At 39.2% G+C, this 18,697-nt stretch overlaps 2 protein-coding genes across 14 annotated transcripts in view; both read right to left on the bottom strand.

Moving 5' to 3' along the window:
* C4H6orf136 (chromosome 4 C6orf136 homolog) overlaps nucleotides 1-9,584 on the bottom strand; it is a 24,849-nt gene extending 15,265 nt beyond the window's left edge. For both annotated transcript variants that reach the window (XM_031965230.1, XM_003768888.4), the window contains exon 1: nucleotides 8,990-9,584. In XM_031965230.1, the coding sequence (XP_031821090.1) occupies nucleotides 8,990-9,361 (372 nt within the window). In that variant the 5' untranslated portion in view covers nucleotides 9,362-9,584. The remainder of the gene's footprint in view (nucleotides 1-8,989) is intronic.
* A 4-nt stretch (nucleotides 9,585-9,588) lies between these two features.
* ATAT1 (alpha tubulin acetyltransferase 1) lies at nucleotides 9,589-18,408 on the bottom strand. Of its 12 annotated transcripts, none has more exons than XM_023502865.2 (13): nucleotides 18,245-18,407; nucleotides 17,680-17,740; nucleotides 17,438-17,529; nucleotides 17,201-17,261; nucleotides 16,938-17,051; nucleotides 16,649-16,750; nucleotides 15,589-15,634; nucleotides 15,410-15,478; nucleotides 13,885-13,956; nucleotides 13,462-13,705; nucleotides 10,838-10,959; nucleotides 10,241-10,321; nucleotides 9,589-9,980 (listed from the first exon to the last, which is right to left on the bottom strand). In XM_023502865.2, exons 1-13 carry the CDS (start codon nucleotides 18,349-18,351, stop codon nucleotides 9,610-9,612), a joined length of 1,542 nt encoding a protein of 513 aa, XP_023358633.1. In that variant the 5' UTR covers nucleotides 18,352-18,407; the 3' UTR covers nucleotides 9,589-9,609. The 12 variants fall into 12 exon arrangements, with proteins under 12 accessions (XP_023358633.1, XP_031821081.1, XP_023358634.1 ...); XM_031965221.1 differs by having other exon boundaries at nucleotides 10,838-10,917; nucleotides 18,245-18,406; XM_003768897.4 differs by having other exon boundaries at nucleotides 9,619-9,980; nucleotides 10,241-10,283; nucleotides 10,838-10,917; nucleotides 18,245-18,404.
* Between the last annotated feature and the right edge of the window lie 289 nt (nucleotides 18,409-18,697).

Raw genomic sequence — 18,697 nt, forward strand, 5'->3', positions numbered from 1 at the left:
TATACATAGCCATATAGCTAAATAAGGAAATACATTTTTCTGATTGGGCCGGGAAGGGAAGATTTATATAACTTTGTTGCATGTTTGGAGCGAAGAGCAAGATTTACAGTTTCATGTGCAGTCTCCTTTTTTAATTGTATTATGGGGTAGAAATGTTTCTTTTGTTCCATAAATTAAAAATAAATAAATAAATATTATTATATAAAGACAAATATATCTTACCAAACAGGAAAAAAGGAGAGAAAAGAGAGAAAGAAACAAAGGGGAGGGTAGATTATAGAAAGGATATGTCCTTAGCAAAACAAATTCATTTCAGTTGATTCTGTGTGACCTCATTGGAATTTTCTTGGCAAAGATTTTCTATTCCCTTCGGCAAACAGGATTTAAAATGACTTTTCCCAGGGTCACATCCCTATTAAGTATCTGAGGCTGGATTTGAACTCATGTAGAAGAGTCTTCCTGACTCAGGCCTAGTATTCTATCCACTGTGCTACCTAGTTGGAATATACAAAAATATTCAAGGTAGATCATTTAATGGTGACAAGCAACTGGAAAACTGAAGGGGTACCCATCAAATAGAAAGCTGAACAAGTTTACAAATGTGATGAAATAACATTTTCTTTTAGACAGGAAGAGGCAGAAGGATTATGGTGGAGATAGGATGGCAGAGGAAAGGCAGCAATTCACCTGAGCTCTCCCCAAAAACCTTCAAGTAATGCCATAAAACAATTCCTACAGCACTAAAACACACAAAAGGGTGAGGGTAAAATAATTTTCCAGTCAAAGTCAACTTAGAAGGTCAGCGTGAAAGATCTGCCCTACCTAAGTGAGTGAAGAGTAGAACATTGTTCAGTGCAGGCCTTGCTAGTACAGCCCCAGCCCTAGCAAACTAGAACAGGTCTTAGAAGTCACTGAATTAAATAGCAGCAGCAATTTTTTCTTTTCTTTTTTTTTGCCAAGGCAATTGGGTTAAGTGACTTATCCAGGGTCACAAAGGTAAGAAGTGTTAAGTGTATGAAACAACATTTGAACTCAGGTCCTCCTGATTTCAGGGCTGATATGCTGTATCCACTGCACCACCTAGTTGCCCCAGCAATTTTTTCTAGAGTTCTCAGTCCACAGAAAGTAAGGGGTGAAATAAGTAGTCAAAAGGAGATTATAGGAGTCTCTTTGCTAGCACTGAGGCAGGACTCTGTTGCTTTATCCATACTTTATCGGATATCTCAGTCCTGGAAGTCCCCAGATTGAAGAGGAGCACCAGGACACTAGAAATTGTAGTTACAGTAGAGTGGGGACCCTCAACACAGTTCCAGGACAGAAAAAGAGTGCTTGTGATGTCTCACAGAGGACAGGCCAGGAGAGTAGTAAACACTATCTTAGACCATATATCATCTTGCAAAAAGTGATAAACTTACAGGTCCCTAGAAGTATCTCTGAAAATAGCTGCACAAAACCCCTGAAAAGTTTGGGACAATGTTCCCTTTCTTCTGGCAACAGAGCCCTACTTTAACAGAAGTTAAGAGTCAAGAAATGGTTTGGAAAAATGAAGAAACAACAGAAAAAATTCTTACTATAGAAAGTTACTATGGTGACAAGAAAGATCAAAATGCAGTCAGGAATAAAACAAGTCAAAGCTTCCAAGAAAAATATGAAGCAATTTCAGACCATGAAGAGCTCAAAAAGGATTTTGAAAAGCAAGTAAGAGAGATAGAAGAAAAATTAGGAAGAGAAATGAGTGCTATAAAAAAAAAAATCATGAAAAACAAGTAAACAATGTGAGAAATAATATATAGTTATGTTTCCATAGCAGAAAAAAGAAAAACAAAAAACTGAAAGTAGTCCAGAGAAGGAGAACTCTTGAAACCAGTTTCAGTTTACCTGAAACCTGGTAAAACTAGACAGAATTAGTTGTGTAGTCTAAAAAAAAATTTCTCCCTTTCCCCATGCTCTCCCCTAGATGGCAAGTAGTTCCATATATATTCAACATGGTAGAAATGTTAAATCCAATATATACATACATATTTATACAATTATCATGCCACACAAGGAAAAAAAAGAAGCTATATAAAATACAAGCAAACAATAAGAGTGAAAATACTATGTTGTGAACCACACTCAAGTTTCCACAATCCTCTCTCTAGGTGTAGATGGCTCTCTTCATCAATGAACAATTGGAACTAGTTTGAATCATCTCATTGTTGAAGAGGGCCATGTCCATCAGAATTGATCATCATATAATCTTCTTGTTGCTGTGTATAATGATTTCTTGGTCCTGCTCATTTTACTTAACATCAATTCACGTAAGTCTCTCCAGGCCTCTCTGAAATTATCCTGTTAGTCGTTTCTTACAGAACATATTCCATATAACATTCATATACCAAGGTTCATTTTAATGGTCATGCAATGTAAGGAACAGAAAGGGATACATATTAAGGGATATATGTTGTAGAAGGATTGGGAAGAATGTTAATCTAGGAAGTTATTAGGGAGATGGAGAAGGGATTTCACAGCTGGGAACAGGGATAAAAGACAAATTCTTGCTCCTGACACTGTATGTAAATTCATTTTGAGTTTTCACATCTTTCCTGCAGGAATATATTAAAAGTTTAAACTACTTCACTTATTCTGAGGTTGTTATTTATTGCACCCTTATTTGGGGTTCAGAATTTTGTTTCCAACACAACAGCTTAATAAAGGAGACACAAAAAAATACTGAATAACAAATTAAAAAACAGACGAGGTCAAATTTTTTTTTTTTTTTTAAAGACAATGAGAAGAATGCCTTAAAAAGTAGAATTGGCCAAATGGAAAAGGAAGCTCAAAAGCTCCCTGAAGGAAAAAAAAATTTTTTTAAAATTAGAATCAAGCAAATAGAAGAAGCTAATAACTTTAGGAGAAATAAAGAAACAATAAAACAAAACCAAAGGAATGAAAAAGTAGAAGACAATATGAAATATTTCACTGAAAAAACATGACCTGGAAAATAGATCCAGGAGAAGGATTATATATAGACAGAGGACCCAGGCATAATTGAATATGATAGGATGAAATCTAAAAAAAAAAAAAAAAAAAAAAAAAATTAAGGGGCAAGAGGGGAATGAAGTGGAAGAAAAGGAAAGAGAGAAGTAGAATAGAGCAAATTATCTCACATAAAAGGGGAAGAAAAAAATTACAGTGAAGGGGAAGGGAAGGAGATGAGAGGGAGTATTATTTTACAGTAGGAAGTAGGAAGTAGGGAAGTAGGAAGAAGGAAGGAAAGAGGGTAGGGGATGGGACAGGAAAGGCAGATTGGGGAAATGAGTAGTCAGAAGTAAAACCCTTTTGAAGAGGGATAAAGAAAAGGAGAGAAAAAACAGAGCAGGAAATGGGATGTAAGGAAATACAATTAGCAATATTAAGTATAAAAAAAATTTAAGCACGGTTCATAAAAACCTCATTTCTAAAAGTCAAATTCATTTTTAAAAAGAGCTATTACCTAACTGATAAACAATCAAAAAATATAAATTTTTCAGATGAAGTAATCAAAATTATAGCCAAATTAAAAGGTGTTCTAACTCATCGTTTGGAGAAATGCAAATTAAAACAATTCTGAAGGATTACCTTATACTTATTAAATCAGCTAATAAGACAAAAAGGCAAATAACAAATACTAGAGAGGATGTGGAGAAAGTGAGACATTTATAAATGCAATGTAAATAAAGTTATAAACTGATTCAATCATTCTGTAGAGCAATTTGGAACTATGTGCATCCTTAAGACTTCATACCACTAACTAGGTCTGTATTTCAAAAGAGATTTTAAAAAATCAGGAAAAGAAGCTATATGTATAAAAATTATTTATAGCAGCTCTTTTCTGAAAGCAAACAATTGGAAATTGAGGGAGGTATAAAGTGATATGATTATGATGGAGTACTATTTTGTTATAAAAAATGAGTAGGATGCTTTTAGAAAAACCTGGAAAGATTTACATGAACTGATGCAATATACTGTGTACAAAGCAACAGCAATATCATGAAATGATCATCAGTTGGGAATGACTTAAGTTATTCTCAGCAATACAATGATTCAAGACAACTCTGAAGGACTTATGATGAAAAATGCTATTCAATCCCCAGAGAAAGAACTAATGGTATATGGACACAAACCGAAGCATATATATATTTTTTTTATTATAGCTTTTTATTTACAAGATATATGCATGGGTAATTTTTCAGCATTGACCTTTGCAAAATCTTCTGTTCCAACTTTTCCCCTCCTTTTTCCCACCCTCTCCCCCAGATGGCAGGTAGATCAATACGTGTTAAGTATATTAAAAACAATGTATGTATACATATCCATAGTTATTTTGCTGCACAGAAGAATCAGACTTTGAAACAGATTTTTTTTTTTTGGCTAAAGGCAACTGGGGTTAAGTGACTTTTGCCCAGGATCACAAAGCCAAGTGTTAAGTGTCTGAGGGCACATGTGAACTCAGGTCCTCCTGACTTCAGGGCTGGTGCTCTATCCACTATACCAACTAGCTGCCCCTACTTCATTTTTCTTGAAGTTTTATTTTTTTGTTCTGTTTTCTTTTACAACATGACTTATTAGTCATGGAAATATTTTATATGACTACACATATATAACCAATACTAAATTGTTGCCTTCTCAATGAGAGAAGGTGGTAGAGAAAGAGAAAAGAGGATTTGGAATTCAAAGTTTAAAAATAAATAAAATCTGTTTTAACATATTAAAAGTGGGGGAAATAAAACACTAATAAAAAGATTTTTAAAAAATAATGAACCACAATTCCAGATGACTTATGACGAAACATGCCATCCACATCTTGATGGAAAGGTAAAGAACATAAGAGTACAAAATGACTACTTTTTTGGACAATGCCAATTTGGAAAATTGTTCCTTCCTGGTATTTATATCTCTTCAATATCCTCTATTTACCCAAATTGGACTTTTTGACTGAAGGGCAGGACTATGAACTACAGGTCTCTATTTAGAGTTTTTCCTCCCAATTTCCTTCCTGCCACACTGTTTTTTAGACTTTTTAGAACCCTCTACCATGCCCTAACAGCTGGCAACTTCTCTCCACATCATCTTCCCTTCAGTTTCCTTTTGTTTTTTGTCTTTACTGTTTAGGACTGATTTTCTTTCTTTCTCAAACAATTATAAAAGACTCAACCACAATTCCAGAAGACTAATACTTTAGAAAGCTACCCACTTTTTGAGAGAGTGGTGATAAACTCGAGATGAAGAATTAGACATACATTTTTACATGGCTTATGTGGCAATCTGACTTCTGAGTCAAAGAGAAGTATGTTTGTAGACATTGAGGAATAAACCATTTGAGAGGGAGAGACCAAATGCATGAGAATAGTTGACTGGGCAAAGGCCGAAGAAATGGGATCAAAGTAACATATGTGATATTCCAAGACTTACAAAGTGTTTGAACCTCACAAATTACCCTCTAATTCCAAAAGGAAAAGTTGAGACTAAGGGAATTGAAATGATCTGCCTATAATCACACAGTTCATACACATCAGAGGCAGGATTAAGAACTCATCTGTGAGACTCAAGTCCCAGTATTCTATCCAATGGGCTGAATTGTCTCAAGTAGAATTAACCTTAGTGAATAGGATATTCCTATTATATATAGGAATAGGATATTCCTAAAGAAATATTTTCTTTGTGAAGACACCTCCTTGTGAAGACAAGGAAGAAGAGGGTGTGATACCAAATTTTAGGTACTAAAAAAAAAGAAAAGCACTAAGAGAGCTTACTCATATGGTCTCAATCTTCTCAAATAGGAGATTCAAGTCATCAGTTCCCTAAGAATAAAGAGATAGATTGGGAGAAAGAGGATTGTATTATTTAATGCACAATATAAAAAAGGAAGTCAGTAAGTTATCTGTTTATGCCTAGAAAGTCTGTTTATTGAGATGCTCTACCCTACTTTACTCTGCCCTCAGTTCATACAGGCTTTAAAGTTCAAATCCTTTAAATAATTATGAAGGTTCTCTTGATACCTCCAAAAAGTAAAACCCCCACTGTCTCTTTTATACATGTTATTTTGTATTACATTTACTTGTATATGTATCCAATTCCACTAACATATATATAATTGGCTCTGTGGTGAGAGAATTCATATATTATATTTAAACTTTGTATAATCTAATCAATCTGACAGTACTGATTTTTGCTGTTAAAATAGAATTAGACTTCAAGAAGTTTCAATGCTTCAAATATTTGGGCTTTTTTTGTCAGGCTATTCCTTCCTTCATGGAAAGAAAACAATGACTTAGTGGGATGCTGTCTGAAAAATTTATAAGATGGCTAACTTAGTTAATAAGTAAAAATAAGTAAAATTCAATCAAAATATTAATCAATCTCCTTCTCCCTTTGTCTTTCTCACACACATTCACCCTAGAGAAAATTAAGTGATTTTTTCTTCTCTTTCCTCCGTTACCACCTTATATACAAAGGACTATTTCCCCCAAATGTAAAAGTTTCAAGGCACTTTTTTTCCCCTAAGTTTATGAAGTTTCTGGGAAATAGATTAGGCCACAACTCTTTTCAACAATAAAATGATTCAGACCCGTTCCAATGGACTTGTGATGAAGCCATCTGCACCCAAAGAGAGGACTGTGCACACTAAGTGGGGTCCACAACACAGCATTTTCACTCTTTTTGTTGTTTGCGTTATTTTTTCTTTCTCATTTTTTCCCTTTTTGATCTGATTTTTCTAGTGCAGCATGATAATTGTGGAAATATGTATAGAAGAATTGCACATGTTTAGGGAGGGAGAAAAAAAATTGGAACACAGGTTCTGCAAGAGTCAATGTTGAAAACTATGCATATATTTTGAAAATAAAAAGCTTTAATAATTAAAAAAAGTGCTAGAGAAGGGAAAAAAAAGCAACTAACACAATACTCCCTATGTCCTTCAATGAAAAAAATAAAGACAGCTACAGAATAAAGCTAGCAACAAAGTTTGACTTAAATTCACATCTCCTTGTAGATCATGTTTTCTGTCAGTCCATTTATTAAATTCAACATTCACTAAAGACCTACTATGTTACAAAACAATAATCTAGATGATTCATTTAAATAAATGAATGAATGAAAACCAAAAAAGTTCCCTGAGGTTAAGATTCTTACATTTTACTGAAACAAAATACAGGTAAGTATGTCTTTTACGGATAGAGAACTGCCCCTCACTACCAAGGAGACAAGGACCTATGTCCTATCTCTTTTCCAGGCAACTTACAGACCTAAAATTAGAGAAATTGCTGACCTATATTGTTAAGGAATTTCTTTTCCAGAACCTCCTTATGCCAGTGAAATCACAGATTTCACCCCATTCCTGTAATAAAAAGTAGTTGTAATAATGGGAGAAGAGTGTAAAAAGAAGCCTGTATAGGAAGTAGTCGTCCTTGCACCAAACCAAGAAAGCAAAGTTCAGATTCCAGAAAGTGCAAGTGAAGAATCATTGTGGGACAGCCTGGGAAAAGTCATGAAGATGGGAACTAGGCTATGATTATGTATGGAAAACCGAGTTGCATCAATTTAGCTGAAATATATAATATATGTAATGAAGTAAGGTAAATTAAATCTGGAAAGAGCCATTAGCCAGATTGTGAAGGGATTTAAATGTCAAACAGGGTTTTTTTTTTTTTTTTTCCTATTTTATCTTACAGGTCATTGAGGCCTCTTGAACAAAAAAGTGACGAGCTGCCTCAAGGAAAAGTTGACAATAATGCAGGTGAGAAGATGTGATGAGGAAGTAGAATCAACAAGACTTGGTAAATGCTTGCCTATTGGAATGGGGGGCAGAAAGGAAAGGGTAGTAGTGGTAAGGAAAGAGGAGTCAAAGATGACATAGAGGTTGTGAATAAAGATGAATGGAAAAGTGGTAGGCCCTTGATAGATATGAGAAGATAAATGTATTTCAAGGGAAAGATGACTATGAGTTTGGGATATCCAAGTAGAAATGTTTAGAAAGCAGGTAACTGGGCCTGCAGCTACAGAAAAATGGGCAACTAGTACAAATACTTTCCCTGAAAATATCTCCATAAGTTGAATTGCCTTGTTTTAAGGACATCATGTTAAGTGACAAACTGATGGAGAAGAGATTCCTAAGGGCTAAAAGTCTTAATCACCAATTTTGGGACATAAGCCACAAAACCATCAAATCAACTTTAAAAATGTAATTGTTTGTGATTATGGAAACGAAAAAGGTCCGTCCAAATTCGTGCATAGGATGGGGGAGTAAAGGAGAAGAAGGGACACATAGGTCAAACTAGGGCTGTGAGTTACTCATCTGGAGAAAGCAATTTGACAATTTTCCATTTTATACAATTTTTATTAACTAAGCTGCGAAATTAAAGTTTCCGTAGACGGAAAAATGAACTATAAACTCTCTCTAAATTTCAATGCCCTCTGGCAAATGCTGGAATGCTCAATTTCAGAACAGACTCGGCTTTAATAAAGCCTTTTAGGGAGGGGTGAAGAGTCATCTTTTCGGATGAGAATCACAGAAATTCCGGGATGTACTACTTGTAGAGAATGTCTCACTTTTGCCTGGAGTTGGTTTGCTAGACCCTCCAACCATTCTCAGACTCCACGGTCCTTCCGCCCGCCCTTCAATTCACCTCCAAGTTTCAGGTAAACTCCCGGATGCGAAGGGAGAAAGTGGGCCTGAGAAACCACCACATGTATTCCTAAACTACATGAGAAGTCACTCCCTGGCGAATTCCACGAGACCCGCACTCCTCCATCAGTTGGGTGATCTATGGAACCCCAGTGTCATAGAGGTCCTCTGCTCCGGGACGCCGGCGTGGACGGGAGGGAGGAAGGGTTGGGGGAGTTGGTCGCCACTGCGCTTGCTCCCTTTGCTCAGGGGCGCGCACCGCCCAAAGCGAACAGCCCGAACAGCCACAGCAGCAGGGGTGCTCGCGCAGCCCCTTCTCCTTCCCCTCCCCTTCCTGTCCCTCACCTGAGGCCGGGCCTGGTAGGCGCGGAGGCAGCGGCGGAGCCTTCGGGCCGCTCCTCGGCTTGGCTGGTACATTATTTTCGGGAGTGGGAAAAGTGTCTCCCCAATCCAGCGTCCAGTATCCTCCGCAGACTGAGCTCGCCCCGAAACCGGCTTCGTGAAAGGGAAGGGGGGAAGGGGGAAAGGTGAGGAGAGGGAAGGAAACAGACCACGCGCCTGCGCACTATAGACTCCCAGAGGTAGCCGGCAGTGAGACAGGAAGAGCGCCTGCGCTTGGAGGGAGAAAAAAAAGTGAGGGTTCTTCGCACTGAGTTTGCGCGAAAGGCAAAGCGAAAGGCAAACGGGGAAGAGGCCAGGCGACAGGAAAGTGTACATGCTTATTGGCAGAGGCACATACTCCAGCACATAGCACTGGACCCCAGGCGAAAAAGTCAAACTAAAGAGGAAATAACGAACCTGGATCAATAGAGAAGACGTGAATGTAGATGGGACCTAGAACTAATTTTACTTCCCTCTGATTTTACATGTGAGAATGTCAGTCACCCGCCAAAAGTCAATCCTGACCTTAAAATACATCCAATACATCACACTGAAATCCAGACTCCTGACCACAGCCTTTAATATTAAAAATAAAGTCTTCTGTTTAAAATACAATTTGAGCAGATAAGACCAGTGGTTGGGGAATGGAAAGATGCCCAACTCCGATTGACCGACTGATGTTTCCCAAGGGCTCGGCTCAGTATTTCTCCAAGGAGCTGGGCCAAAGCCTCCAGGCCTTGGGGGATTACCCAGTGAGGGACGAAAAGAGGGACCAGGTTACCATGGCCTGGTACTTCGGTGCTCCTGGAGGTATCGAATGAACCTTGCGTTGACCATGGACTCCCCCAGTCTCCACAATGGGACTGGGAGCTGTAGAGCCTGTGGAGGGGTGGAGGACCTGGTTCCCCCCCCATCTTGCTCCCCTGACACAACCTGCTGCCCCTTGTTGGTACACCTGTTAAGGTGGGATGGAGAGGAGATTAAAGCATTACAGAGATGCTCATGTGAGGAATATGGGGCCAAATCCTTGAAAGTATTAAGAGGAATTATAGTTATTTAGAAATAAAGGAAATTTATAAGAGGTTAAGTGGGACAGTGGGAAAAGGGCAACTAATATGTGAGATCAGGATAAAGAGCTTAGAAAGTCAGAAGATGGGAAAAGGAGAGTTGGAAGCATATAGTCAGGATTATGTGAGCTTGTAAGTCAGACCTCACCTATTCTCTGTTTCCTGTTCCCTCTTCCTCTGTTCTTGATTGCCTGTGGAAACAGGGTGTGTGTGTGTATGTGTTTGTGTGCTAAAAGAGAAAGAGAGTGGGTATAATGTATAATATAGCTTGAAAAGCATGGTGAGAATAGAAAAGAATGTTAGAGATGAAAAAGGCCTTATAAATCATATAATTTAACTACTAGGAAATTCTAAAGAGTCAATCAGTGGAAAATCTAGATCCCAAAGTCAGGTAGATTCTAGACTACTACCAGTTTTAGGAGCAGTGATTCAGAATTGGAAAGACCTTAAAGGCCTTTCCATATAATCTAACACCTTCATTTTATAGAAGTGGAATTATGGACTGAGGAAGTCACCCACCAAAAGAAATTTATTAGGGAAATAATTCACCTAGGTCACACATAGTGACAGTCAAACAATGACAGAGGATTAAAATCCAGATTTTCTGATTTCAAATCTAGTGCTCTTTCCACTGTGTCATAAGGAGAGCCAGAACAGAATATAATTTATAGAAAATCATGACTATGTTTAGAACACAGTCTTTTGATTCCTAGACCAAGATTTCCCATAATGCCCTGCCACTTACCTGTTTTGGGACTTGAGGAATCTGGCTCCCCATATCGACTGTAACTGCAATTCTGGGCCACCAGTCCTGGGGTTGATCCCCTGTAGAAGAAATGGGCTATGGGGGAGGTAACAGGAAAGGGACTGAAGGATGGAAAGATGGAGTGAGTAGCAGTAGAAACTAAGGGGAGCTATAGAAAGAAAAGGAAAACCAAGGGAAGGCAATCTCTCAATGATCAATTCTGAGCTTGTGGTAGACTTAGGTTGTTAACTCTTAGAGTAACCTCTGGGAATGTTGAAATGAAAAGAGGCTGAAGTATAGGATCTTTAGGAACAGAGAAATGTAAGCGGACAGAGGTAAATCAAGAGGGATGAAGGTTTATGGGATATAGAAAATATCACAGACTTGTGGACAAAAAACTAGGAGGTCCTTATCAGGGATATGTGAAAGACATCCAAGGAGTCAGTGTGGTAACCAGCCTGGATATGGTATGGGGATTACTAAGGATGGGAAAGGAGGGTTGCAGTTATTAAAATCAGAGGTAAGAGTCCACATATGGAAATGAGTGTGTGGGCATCTACAGATCCTATGAGGAAAGATATGCAGATCCAAGAATATCAGAGATGGAATAAAGGGAAAGGAATCCTAGATTCTGAAACTAGTGATTCAATCAATGGAAGATTTATAGATTTCAAAGGTGAAAGAAGCAGAGGCAGTGACCACAGGATGCTGGGTGGAAAGATCCTGAAATCCCCAGGGCAAGAGACAGCAGCAGAATAAATGAGGCTTTTTGTTGCTTTTGTTTTTCCCATTGAAAAATACCCATTAGAAAACACACAAAAGGATACACACTTTATTGAAATAACATTGAGGTTAGGGAGGATCCTGCTCCCCAGAGATTAGGGACACAATGTAATCTACCACACACAGAATATGAAAGAGGGAATGGTTATATACCATCCCAGGGTATATGATTATACTCTAAGGGCCTAGAAACAAAGGGAGGAGATTCCTATCTCAGTAAAAGGGAGGAAAGGAAAGCTAGAGGATAAGTGGGTTGGATGAGGAGGGGATACAGGTTGGGAAAGGAGTGGTACACACTCATCTCAACACAATTTGAGGGAATAAGCATATACCATCATCTAATTAGTTGTATGGGAAAAATGGAAGAGGAAATACTAGGATCCAGTCGATCCTTCAGAACAAGGTTTATTTCTTTGTATGTAATAAGCAGAGGTGACCTTAAGAAAGATCCTCCAAGAGGATGCTGTTAAAGTGGTAGTAGCAGTGATTTCTCTGTGGAAATCCCAACACAGCAATAATCCAGGTTTTTCCACACTGTCTTTTGGGATTTAGGAACTTTGCAAGGTTGAATGCTCCCTTTGGGAATCAGGTTAATTTCAGAAGGATCTGTTTACCTAAAAAATGGGCCCCAAGAGAGTATGACTCTCCTTGGGATAGAGTTATGGAAAAGAAGAGTTTGGAAGCCAAAAGAGTGGAATACTACTAATCCAAAAGGGAATCTAACTCCAAGGAATGTTGCACAGGAAACAGGAAAACTAGGCCAAATATACCTGTTTCTGGGACAATGATCCTTCAAATATGTGGTAGAAGAGGGCTAAGTCTATTGGTTATTCTAAAGTACAGATTTGGGATCTGTGAAGTGAGTTTTAAAAACTATCTTGATAATTGTATTTTATTATATTTTCAGTTTTTTTGTATACTAAAAAAATTATTCTGAGAACGGGTCCATTAGATCACCAGATTGCCGGAGGTTTCATGACACAGAAAAGGTTAAGAACCCCTGTACTCTAGTATAGGTTGGAGGGATCCTGGGTTTCAGTGGATTAGCTAGTTAATCCAGCAGAGCTTCCATGTATTGGTTAGAAGTATTCACAACCCAATTAGAGAATAAGAGTTACCTCTCCTGGAATAATAAAATGGGGATGGGAATAGCATATTTGTTATTCTGCTGCTGGATTAACCTGGCAAGGAGTTAGGAGACTTGATTCTAGGTATTAGGGCTCCACTGCATCCTGGAAGATGAAATGGGAATATGGATCCTTTTAAAATCAGGTGGTCTTAAGTGAGGAGGTATAACCATCAATATCTGTTATTTTCAGGGCGAGTGAGGGAACTGTGGAAGATATGGAAGGACAGAATGAGGAGAGAGGAAATGAGAAAAGAAAGAAATGAAGAATCAGAGATAAGATAGCCAAGGATAGAAATTAAAGAAATATTCCCTCCCCTACTTGTAGACAAGTACTAACAGTATGCAAGAATAGAGAGTAGAGTAGATACCATTTTTCATCAATGTTCTAAGTCAAGATTCCAAAGAGCATACTGCTTAGTGCCTTTCTACCAAAACAAATCCCAGGTATATTATTTACCTCTCCTCATTCTTATGATTTTAAAACTGCTTGTTTTTGAGAATACATACTTTCTCTTTCCTTTTCCCACCAAAGCAAGCTGTCTTTGGGATATATGAAGTCTTTGCCACTTCTTCCTCTCCTATCTATATCCAAACATTCTTCATACCATTCTGTCAGTTTCCAGGTTGCCCCTTTTGATTCTAACATTCTAAGATCTCTTTTGACAGTTTCAAATTTCTTCCCAACTCTACCCCAATGTCACAGTCTCATTACCTGGTACGCCTACGTTGGGTTGGGCTGCCTCCAGAGTCAGTTGCAAGCAGCAGGCGGGCAGTAGGGTGGGGGGGGCAGAGACGAAGAGATCTTAGCAACTCTTGTTCTGGCAGAAAGGGACGGAGGGGACCCCGATCTGGAGAATTGCCCAGGCTGCTGGACCGGGTGGGTGGTCGAGTTGGAGGTGTAGCACGTCGGGGGGCTCTGTTCAAGGGCCATGGAGGTTCTACAGCCACCTTCAGAACTAAGAGAGAGACAAAAAAAAAGAAAAGAAAAAGAAAACAAGGTGGGAAGAGAGCAGAAAGACAACCAAATGGAGAAAAGAGAAAGTACACAACGCTGTATACAAGGAGATATCAGCCCGTATGTGGGGACTGACATTTCTTTGTCAGACCCTGCCCTCACCCTGGTCCCTCTTCTTACATTCTCGATCACTAGAAGAATATGGTTTAATCTCTCCTTCTGCCTTCTTCGGGGGCAGCTTTCTGGCTGGAGCTGGAGAGAGAGGGCATATGGACAGAATGAGCACTAGTCAACAGACATTTTTTCATCAGCTTTCCATTTCCCTTCACTGGACTACTCCCTGATGTCACAATTCATATTTGCTATTTGGATGTTAAATCAATCTCCACCCCTAGAAATCAGTTTTATGAAGTATCTACAAATTGACAGGGATACCCAAGGATACTGGAACAAATGGGAGGCGAACAGAAGGGAGTATTCCAAGCAAGGAGTCAGGGGAGAGAAATCAGAGAGGAGAATTTGGGGAGATGCAGGAAGAGCATAGCTATAGAAGCAGAGGGGTGGAGCTTCTTACTGGTCAGAGGGTGGTGTCAGGCACCCTTGAGAATCTGGGACAGTAGTATGGTTCCGGCCTGGGCAGTAAGGACCTTGGGTCCCTCTAGATGAGATGGACAAAGTCCGTGGTTAATCAAGAATTAGTCTGAAGGGGACTGGGGAGGTCAGAGAACAACCTCTCTGTTTGGCCACAGGTAAGGAAGAGATTTAAGTTTCATTTAAGCAGAAAGACTACAAAGTAAAGGACAGGAGCATACACAAGAAGCATGAGAGAAAAGTCACAATCAGATGACTATAGGCTGACCTCACCTCTCTGCTCGCTCACTCTGTCCCTTCCATCTGAAGGAATAGTCAACTCACATTATAGGTAAATCACTTTCAATCTTTTATTGACTATAATACCTCTTCAGCTGAAAATTTAAGCCTCTGAATATTATTGACTTCTGATGTTGACATGATCACCAGCTTTGTTGACTTTCACTCTCTTATAGTTTGTAGCCTATAGCCTGAAAAGAGCTAGAAGGGAAAGCCTTAGAAACCAAAACAGTCATTTCCTCATATCCACTAGGGAAAAGTATGAGCCAGTAAAAAAGCAAATTGAAAAACCGATCAATCAGGCTGGGACTCTGCAGCTATCTGAGTTTCCAGCTGTCTATGTGTGACATCTAGGGGAATTAGGATTTTAAACAGGTTGGAGTGTCTAGCTAGTCTCTGCTGAGTGACTTCATTGTAATGGTGGTTTTTAACTTTCACAAATTATGAGGGCACCATAAATCAATCTATAATATAAAAATGTATTCCAATTGAACTTGAAAAATGCCATAATTCACAACTTTAAAGGAACCTAAATAAGAGGAAAAATAAGAAATCTGCTCAAAGGGTACTGCATGTAAGTACTTCATACCATCAATAGTCAAACTAGAATGTTTAATTAAAAATCATGCCTGAAACAGAACTTTTCATATTGCCAGATATCAAAAATAATTATCTAAATTGGACTCTTGGGACCTTGGATAGCTTTATCAAAAATAATTTTCTAAATGACTTTTGCAATCTTGAATACCTTTCTTTCCCATTCCCGATAGCTGTCCCTTTTCCCATTTTAGTCTCTAAAATGATATTCAATTTCTAAATTCCAAATGAAGTTTACCATTGGGTGTGTTATCAACCGAGGCAGCACGAGAGCAGCGAATCGCCCTCAGAGAGGAAGCAGGGGACCCTGTGGGAAAGGAAGTGGGGGTTCCCTTACTCAAGGGAAGTGGACAATGGGATTAATGGACCTACTCCCTACCCCTGACTCTAGGACTGAGAAGGGAGAGGGAAACTCACGATGCTGGTGGGCAAAAAAGCCTTCGAAGATCACAAAATTGTTCACCTGAATGTTGGAATGAGAGAAATTAAGTCATTTATTCAGTCACTGAAAAAACATAAATGAAGTACTCCCTATCGTACTAGAAAACTAGGAAAGAGAAAAAAAAATGATAGCTAGCATTTACATACTGTCTACTACGAGTCAGACATGGTTCTAAACTTTTTTTTTTTTTTTTAAATTTAATAGCCTTTTATTTACAGGTTATATGCATGGGTAACTTTACATCATTAACAACTGCCAAACCTCTTGTTCCAATTTTGGTTCTAAACTTTTTACAAATATATTGTCTGACCTTCATGACAATCTTGGGAGGGAGGGAGGAGTTATTATTAACCCTATTTACAATTGAGGAAACTAAGCCAAAAACAGGGTTAAATGACTGGTCCTGAATCACTTAGCTAGGAAATGTCCAGGCCATATTTGAATTTAGGTCTAGGAGACAGGTCCTTGCACTCTATTGTAGTCATTAGAAATATCAAAGACATAATTCTTATTTTGGGATAATTGGTACAATGATGAAAAAGGTCACATACATTTATACATGACAGATTGAAGACAAGTTATAAACACAAGATGCTTAAGTTCAGGTTGTATTAACTTAGAGACATGCCAAACAGAGACATTATTTGAATGGAGTGAATAAGCATATTCTTAATATGGACTGTGGGAAGACATTGAAATTGTGGGGAATGGCTTTTGTAAAGGCAAGACTTAAATGATGAAGTTATAGGAAAGATGAATTTGGCTGCAGCATAGGAGTCAAAATAGGGAGCCAACATGCATGAGAATAAGATGACTAGAGAAACAGAGAGTACTATAGTAGATGAATGCTAGCACAGTCCCTAGCACACAGTAGGTGCTTAATAAATGTTTACTAATATGAAAGAACCTTGAAGGAGTACATATTGCACATAATATAAATGGGGAAATTTTTGATAGTCTCCAACAAAGAAAAACATAACTGGTAGGTTCTTCACTCTCATCTGTTCTAGGGTCACATTTCTCAGGAATTCTAACCTGTGGCACTGTGGATTCCAGGTTGTAGTGTTTATTCAAGAACCGCAGCAATTTCTCTGAGGGTCGGTCAATAGCTAGTTGGTGTGGTTCAACTCGCTCCTTCTGCAGAATAAAAAGGAGTTCAGAGGACAGTATGGAAGTGGAGACAATAAATTTCAAGGGATGTAGGGTTAATGGGAACATTTGGAAGTTCAGAAGGCAAGTGGTCTCAAGATAAGGACAATGGCAAGTTGGAAGGATTTTAATTTGCAATTTGAAAGCACTTTAAAATTTAAGCTGGTAATCATACCTCTAACATATATTGGAAAAGATTCAGTCCATGTCCATGGCGTTGCAGTGATTCATGGATGTAAAAGTCTAGTATGCAAAGTGGTTCTACTTCATTATGGGCCCCTCGATCATCCTGATGGAGGGATGGATATGAGGTAAGAGAAGGGAGAAGGAATAGATTACTTTCAGGACATAAGCATCTCTTCTTCACCTCATCCCTTCACCACCATCTGCCAATCATTGCCAGACTCAGAAATCCAAGCACACTATCCTGTAACTCACCAGAACAAAGAGTTTCTTATATCCAACTTTGAGAAAGCCAATTATAGCTCCTTTTCCAGCCCTGTAGGAAGGGGAGAGAGCGGGAGAACTCACAGCTTATCATGGAGAGAGAAAAAGAGAAAGAAGAGGGAAGAGAAGGAGAAGGAAGGAAAAGGAAGATTATGTAGCTAGAAGATATTAATAAAGAGAAGGAACAAAGAAATATAATGGGACAGCACACTGGAGTCCAGCACTCACGGACGGGCAGAGGTATCCTTCAGCACATACATAACATGTCGGTTACTCTGCATTCTTGAAGCACTGGTGATGGGACCAGGAAGATGTTGTGCCTAATTAAGATGGAAGAATTTAAGTATAACCTCTTTAAGACTTCCCTTCCTCCCTTAGGCCCCTTTTCAAAGTCACTTTGGAATGGGGTCTAGTGGCTCACTGTTTTGTCAACCCTTCATGGTTCTCATAATGAAATTTCTTCCTAGTACCTTGGCTGAGGCCTTTCCCAGTTCATCGACAACAGTCATGATTTGCTGTTGGAGATCAAAACTGCAGAGAGAGGAGAAACATAAATCACTGAACTTGCCTTGTATATCCAAGGAATGGTCCTGGGAAGGGGGAAGCTAACCTTAATTTCAGACCCAGGTTTTTACCTTCAAGCACTTCTAATTTAAGTCTCCTTCATTTCTGATTTTGCAGCCTTATGGCCCTAAGTAACTGACAGCCCTGCCCCCTCCTCCTTTCAGTCCTCGCCCACCTGGTGGAACTTTTTGGGATGCAAAAGATTGATGCCAAAAGGTTCTGAAACCCCTTTTCCAGCCCACGGTAATGGACATGATGGTGTCAGAATGCATTCCCATCATGTAGATGAAAAAGTACGTTCTACTTTGCAGTTGAGACCCAACAATGGCCTAGAGGATTTAGGTCAAAGAATCATGCCTTGCCTTAATTCTAGCCTGACTTGGGATGGAGGGGGGTGATGGGGAAGAGATTGGGACAAATGTAGGTGATGCAAGGAGGGGCGTGGTGGATGGATGAGGGTTGAGAGGTCACCGAGCCGAGGTAGTGGTTCCGGTTCGGCGGGCCGGAGCACGGAGGTGCTGATCCAGTATGATAATCGGCTCCGGGAACAGGGCGTCCACATCGAACGGGAACTCCATGGCCCATTGTGCGCTCTTGGCCACGCCCTCTAAACGGCACTTCCGACATAGAGCCCCGCCCCTTCCGCCTAACTGAAGCCAGGGTGGGTAGCCGTTTGCTCCACTTTATACTTGCTACTAACAGCATCATAGCAACCAACTGTACGATCCTAGTCTCAACCCCACCCATTCCAGACTAACATCGTTTTCTTTCCAGGAAACCAATCATGTGATGATTAAGTGATCTCTAATCCCCTCCAGAACCTTCATTTTAAAACACCCTAGTGCCTCTTCCCATGGTAGTCTTCCTTTCTGCTCCAAATCTGAATTATCCGATAGCCCTGGGGACTTCATGCCCAATTTCCAA

This window comes from Sarcophilus harrisii, chromosome 4, assembly GCF_902635505.1.
Source record: "Sarcophilus harrisii chromosome 4, mSarHar1.11, whole genome shotgun sequence".
Classification (NCBI taxonomy): Eukaryota; Metazoa; Chordata; class Mammalia; order Dasyuromorphia; family Dasyuridae; genus Sarcophilus; species Sarcophilus harrisii.

Bases quoted from the DNA above. Each gene is read 5' to 3' on its own strand.
- ATAT1 (XM_023502865.2), bottom strand. From the start codon at position 18,351: ATGGAGTTCCCGTTCGATGTGGACGCCCTGTTCCCGGAGCCGATTATC. The intron at 15,479-15,588 runs GTGAGTTTCCCT...CCTTTCCCACAG, and splicing joins CTTTTTTGCCCACCAGCATC to GGTCCCCTGCTTCCTCTCTG. The intron at 13,957-15,409 runs GTAAACTTCATT...CTCTCTCTCCAG, and splicing joins GGTTGATAACACACCCAATG to CTCCAGCCAGAAAGCTGCCC.